This window comes from Ursus arctos, unplaced genomic scaffold, assembly GCF_023065955.2.
Source record: "Ursus arctos isolate Adak ecotype North America unplaced genomic scaffold, UrsArc2.0 scaffold_14, whole genome shotgun sequence".
In the NCBI taxonomy this organism is placed as follows: domain Eukaryota; kingdom Metazoa; phylum Chordata; class Mammalia; order Carnivora; family Ursidae; genus Ursus; species Ursus arctos.
In genome coordinates this window covers 25,737,794-25,744,456 of record NW_026622808.1, presented here as the reverse complement: position 1 = coordinate 25,744,456, position 6,663 = coordinate 25,737,794, and the positions used below count along the sequence as shown (strand labels likewise).

At 42.2% G+C, this 6,663-nt stretch overlaps 1 protein-coding gene across 1 annotated transcript; it reads right to left on the bottom strand.

Moving 5' to 3' along the window:
- Positions 1-5,470: 5,470 nt before the first annotated feature.
- Positions 5,471-6,409, bottom strand: LOC125281555 (olfactory receptor 7C1-like). The gene has a single exon (XM_048215315.1). The coding sequence runs from the start codon at positions 6,407-6,409 to the stop codon at positions 5,471-5,473; it is 939 nt and encodes a 312-aa protein (XP_048071272.1).
- Between the last annotated feature and the right edge of the window lie 254 nt (positions 6,410-6,663).

Below are 6,663 nucleotides of genomic sequence, written 5' to 3'. Positions count from 1 at the left end.
GATGGATATGAAAATGGAAAGAGATTAGAACTTCCTGGACCATAGAGAGGCAGGATTGTCTACAAAAAAGTCTTGGGGAGCAATTGGTTAAAATGGATAAAAACAAATAATTTTCAAGCTCATTCCATGTTGAGGGAATAGAACAGAGTTTTTTCTGGTATAAGAAAGTCTGATCCTACTTGCATTCCCACCAACAGTGTAAGATGGATCCCCTTTCTCCACATCCTCTCCAACATTTGTTGTTTCCTGCCTTGTCAATTTTTGCCATTCTAACTGGCATAAGGTGGTATCTTAGTGTGGTTTTGATTTGAAGTTCCCTGATGGCTGATGATTTTGAACATTTTTTCATGTGTCTGTTAGCCATTTGTATGTCTTCATTGGAAAAGTGTCTGTTCATATCTTCTGCCCATTTTTTGATTTATTTGTTTCTCGTGTATTGTTTGAGAAGTTCTTTGTAGATCTTGGATACCAGCCTTTTATCTGTAGTGTCATTTGCAAATATCTTCTCCCATTCCGTGGGCTGCCTCTTTGTTTTGTTGACTGTTTCCGATGAAGTCCCAAAAGTTCATTTTTTCTTTTGTTTCCCTTGCCTTTGGAGACGTGCCATGAAAGAAGTTGCTGTGGGCTAGCCCACATAACATAATAAAAAATTAAAAAAAAAGAAACTCTGATCCTATCGTAAAAATATAGCACATTTAGTTTACTCATTCATCAGCCAAAAAGAAGAATGAAACACTGACTCAAGCTACAATGTGGATGAGTCCTGACAACATCACCCTGAGTGAAAGAATCCAGACAGAAAAGGCATATATGGTGTGATTCCACTTATATGAAATATCCAGAACAGGCAAACCACAAAGACAGAAAGCCGATTTGTGGTTTCCAAAGACTGGTGGGGGGGGGAGGGGGAGGAAATGCGGAGTAGCTGCTCATGATTGAAGGGTCTCTCTTGGGGCAATAAAAATGTTCTGAAACTAGACAGTGGAGATGGTGGCACATTATTGTGAATATATGTAATTCCCCTGATGATACACTTTAAACTGATCAAAACAGTAAATTTTATGCTGCGTTTATTTTACCACAGTAAAAAATGGCCCCTCTGATGTCAGCTCACTGTCACACAATAATTATAATGGTGATAACAACTGGAAAATGAGAGTCATTGAACTGCCACCTGAATTGACTGCCATAGACAGTGACAGCCCACACTGGTCCTCTCATGGCAGCTGTTGCCAATGTCAGGATGAATGGTTCGTTGCTGTGCTCTTTTGGTGTGGACCACCTCTGCGGTCTTCTCCTGCTGATTCAGCCTTATCTTACCCCCTTCCAGCCCTGCAGAACCTTCATCCTCATGAGTCCTCCATCTCTCCTTTGACATAGGCTGTCCACAGCAGACACTGGGTGGCATTATCTGACCTCTCACCCCAGGGGCTGGCTTTCAACTTGATGATGTTCAGGTCAGCCTTCTTTGCCTCTCTTTGGGTCTTTGGAAATCTTGTGACCCTTCTATGTGACCCATTGGAGACCCATATGAGCCAAGGAAGCTGAGATTGAAACTTAGTGTCCCTCTCAGGTTGATCACACTGCACAGACATTCCACCTCTGCTATAGCAATCCCATTTTATGCAGAGATGGTCTATGCAGCCCTAATTCCCAAGATTCCTGAACAAGAGATGAAAGACATAAGCCTCCATTTATTTCTTTTCAGCCTTTAGGACACTCCCTTGGGATCTTGCACCTGGAAATTTTTCATATGTTCTCCTCTTTTTTGGAAGACATTCCCCTTGAAAGACCTAAATGTGAGACAGGAAACCATCAAAATCCTAGAGGAGAGCACAGGCAACAACCTCTTTGACCTGGGCTGGTGCAACTTCTTGCTTGACACAGCACTGGAAGCAAAGGAAACAAAGCACAGATGAACTATTGGGACTTCATCAAGATGAAAATTGCACAGCAAAGGAACCAATCAACAAAATTAAAAATAGTCTATGGAATGGGAGAAGATATTTGCAAATGATACATCTGTTAAAGGGTTAGTATCCAAAATCTTTGAAGAACTTCTCAAACTCAACACCCAAAACCCAAATGATCCAGTTAAGAAATGGGACAGAAGACATGAATGGACATTTTTTTTGGTGTATTTATTTATTTATTTTATCATTATTATGATATGTTAGTCACCATACAGTACATCATTAGTTTTTGATGTAGTGTTCCATGATTCATTGTTTGCATATAACACCCAGTGCTCCATGCAATACGTGCCCTCCTTAATACCTTTCACTGGGCTAGCCCATCCCCCACCACCCTCCCCTCTAAAACCCTCAGTTTGTTTCCTGGAGTCCATAGTCTCTCATGGTTTGTCTCCCCCTCTGTTTTCCTCCTTCATTTCCAACGAAGACATCCAGATGGCTAGCAGACACATGAAAAGATGCTCAACATCACTCATCATTGGGGAAATGCATATCAAAACCATGATAGCACACCGCCTCACACCTGTCAGAATGGCTAAAATCATCAACACAAGAAATAACAGGTGTTGGTGAGGATGCAGAGAAAGGATAATCCTCTTGCTCTGTTGGTGGGAATGCAAACTGGTGCAGCCACTCTGGAAAACAGTAGGGAGGTTCCTCAAAAAGTTAAAAATATTAAGTATTTACCCCAAAGATACAAATCTAGCAATCTGAGGGGGCACCTGCCACCTAATGTTTAGAGCAGCAGTGTCCACAATAGGCAACCTATGGAAAGATCCCAGATGTCCATTGACAGATGAATGGATAAAGAAGATGTGGTATATATATATATACAATGGAATACTACTCAGCCATCAAAAAATGAAATCTTGCCATTTGCAATGACATGGATGGAACTAGAGGGTATTATGCTAAGCAAAACAAGTTAATCAATTACCCTATGATCTCACTGATATGTGGAATTTAAGAAACAAGGCAGAAGACCATAGAGGAAGAGAAGAAAAAATGAAACAAGATGAAACCAGAGAGGGAGACAAACCATAAGAGACTCTTTTTTTTTTCAAGATTTTATTTATTTATTTGACAGAGATAGAGACAGCCAGTGAGAGAAGGAACACAAGCAGGGGGAGTGGGAGAGGAAGAGGCAGGCTCATAGCAGAAGAGCCTGATGTGGGGCTCGATCGCACAACACCGGGATCACGCCCTGAGCCGAAGGCAGACGCTTAACCGCTGTGTCCCCATAAGAGACTCTTAATCATAGGAAACAAACTGACGATTGCTGTAGGGGAGGGGGTTGGGGGACAGGGTAAGTGGCTTATGGACATTAAGGAGGGCACCTGATGTAATGAGCACTGGGTATTATGTAAGACTGATAAATCACTGAACTCTACCTCTGAAACTAATAATACATTATATGTTAATTAATTGAATTTATCCTTTCTGATGACTGAGTGATTACGCTAAGTGAAATAAGTCAAGCAGAGAATGACAATTATCATATGGTTTCACTCATATGTGGAATACAAGGAATAGCGTGGAGGACCACAGGGGAAGGGAGGGAAAACTGAATAGGCAGAAATCAGAGAGAGAGACAAACCATGAGAGACTCTGGAAACAAACAGGGTTACAGAAGGGTGGGTAGGGTGGGTGGATGGGGTAACCAGGTGACAGATATTAAGGAGGGCACGTGTTATGATGAGCACTGGGTGTTATATGCAACTAATGAATCGTTGAATGCTACATCACAAACTAATGATGTACTATATGTTGGCTAATTGAACATAATAATAAAAAATAAAAAATTGATTGAATTTAAATAAAAAGAAAAAAGAAAAAAGTTAAAAATAGAACTATCTTATGATCTAGGAATTGCACTACTAGTCATTTACCCAAAGGATACAAAAATATAGATTCAAAGGGATACGTGCACCCTGATGTTTATAGCAGCATTATCAACAATAGCCAAACTATGGGGAGAGCCCAAATGTCCATCAACTGACAAATGAATAAAGAAGATGTGGTATACATATCCAATGGAATATTAGTCAGCCATCAAAAAGAACGAAATCTTGCCATTTGCAATGATGTGGGTGGAGATGGAGTATATTATGCTAAGCAAAATAAATCAGTCAGAGAAAGACTAATACCACAGGATTTTACTCATATGTGAAAGTTAAGAAACAAAACAGATGAACATATGGGAGGGGGAAAAATGAGAAAAAAAAGAGGAAAACAAAGCACAGAGACTCTTAAAGATAGAGAACAGGAGCACCTGGGTGGCTCAGTCAGTGGTGTCCTACTCTTGGTTTCTGCTTGGGCCTTGATCTTAGAATCATGAGATCAAGCCCCACACCGGGCCCTGTGCTTGGTGTGGAGTCTGCTTGAGATTCTCCTCCCCTCCCTCTACCCCTCCCCTAATCATGCACTCTTTCTTTCTAAAATAAATAAATAAAATCTTTAAAAAAAAAAGAGAGAACAAATGGGATTGATGGAGGGATGTGGGTGGGGGATGGGCTAGATAGGTGATGGGAATTAGGAGGGCACTTGTTGTGATGAGCACTGGGTGTTGTATGTGAGTGATGAATCACTGAATTCTACTCCTGGAACCAATAGTGCACTGTATGTGAACTAACTAGAATTTAAATAAAGATGGGTAGTAAGGAGGGCACATATTGCATGGTGCATTGGGTGTTATACGCAAGTGATGAATCATAGAACTGTACATCAAAAACTAGGGATGTACTGTATGATGACTAACATAATATAATAAAAAATTATTATTAATGTAAATAAATAAATAAAGAGTTTGAAAAGAAAAAAAAAGGAAGACATTTCCCTGTGGTTCTCAAGGTGGGGGTGATTTGGCCCCCTTGGAGCATTTGGCTCTATCTGCAGGTATTTTTAATTGTTGCAACTTGGTTGGCAATGCTACTGGCACCCAGGGCTTAGAGGCCTGAGATACGGCTACACGTCCTACAATGCACAGGACATTTCCCACAGCAAGGAGTGATCCAGCCCTAAATATCAATAATGCCCAGGCTGAGAAACTCTGCCCTACATCAAAGTCCCTTTCTTCCTGGGGGCACTGAGCTTTACGACTTAGCCATAATGGAGGACAGTGCACGGAAAGAGAAACTAGGTTAATAGTATGGAAACAAAACACTGGAGCATCATAAAAAATTAGCTCCTTTTTTTTTTGGAGGGGGGGGGACAATAGCTGATATTTACTTAGGACTTGCCATCTGCATTCCCTGTGCTGGAGCTTTGCCATATTATTCCATTTAATCCTTTTGTCACCCTGATGAGGCATGCATTGTTATAGGTCCATGGAGAAATGGAGGCACATGGAGGGTGAGTATTTTTCTCAAGGTCATTATCTATTGAAGGTGGTACCAGCATTTGAACCCAGTCAAGGGAAATTTCAGAGTCCACACTATTAAGCACTCTGTTCTGTTGTCCTTGGTCACACCTATCCAGGTGCAGGGTCATTGTTCTTGTTATTGGGAGGATGACATGCTACAGAGAAGCTTTCTCAGAGCCCCCTTCATGTCCCTGTTCCTCAGGCTGTAGATGAAGGAGTTCATCATGGGTGTGACCATTGTATATAGGACTGAGGCAAACATCCCTGCCTGAGAAGCATGTGTCCAGGTGGAACTGAGGTAGACCCCCAGGCAGGTTCCATAGAACAAGGAGACCACGGAGAGGTGAGACCCACAGGTGGAGAATGCTTTATACTTTCCTCCCACTGTTGAGATCTTCAAGACAGAAGAGACAATTTGGGAATAAGAGAAAAGAATCCCAGTGAGAGGAAAAAAGCCCATCACACCTGTCACAATATATAATATGACATTACTGATGAAGGTGTCCGAGCAGGCGAGGTGCAGGACCTCAGGGAGTTCACAGAAATAGTGTGGGATTTCAATGACTGCACAGAAGGAGAGCTGCAACGTGGTTAAACTCTCAGGAAGGGCCCCCAGAACACTGATGAGCCAGGCCAGGATGAGCAACTGGGCACAGAGCTGGGGGTTCATGATGACCATGTAGTGCAGGGGATGACAGATGGCCACAAAGCGGTCATAGGCCATTACAGTCAGGAGTAAATTGTCCAAAAGTCCAAAAATTGTGAAAAAATACATCTGCGTGATGCAGCTTTCATAGGTAATGACTTTGCTCTGAGTCTGGATGTTCAGCAGCATCTTGGGGACGGTGGTGGAGGTGAAACAGATATCAGAGAAGGACAGGTTGGCCAGGAAGAAGTACATGGGGGTGTGGAGGTGGGAGTCTGAGCAGATGGCCAGGATGATGAGCAGGTTTCCAAAGACAGTGACCAGGTACAAAGACAGGAACAGCCCAAAGAGCACAGACTGAATCTCTGGCTTCTCAGAAAGTCCCAGGAGGAGAAATACTGGAAGCCCTGAGTGGTTTCTTGGTTCCATGTAAAGGAGTGTCTGCCAAGAACACAAGAAGCAAGACAAAATCAATGACCAACGGGCATCTCAGAAACATCATCGCCTTTACCTTGAACCTGATATTGAGGAGACAGTTATTTGACTGATGGTCTCTTCTCTCTTGTCTGTCCATTTGGGGTTTCCAAATGCTGCCAAATTCCCCTGCGTTGCCACTGCCAGCTGGAAAACCTACATGCAAAAACTAATTTTGCACTAAAAGCTGACCTCGGTTGTTCAACTGT

What these genes read in the sequence shown, in the direction of transcription:
- LOC125281555 (XM_048215315.1), bottom strand. Translation starts at nt 6,409, where the DNA reads ATGGAACCAAGAAACCACTCAGGGCTTCCAGTATTTCTCCTCCTGGGA.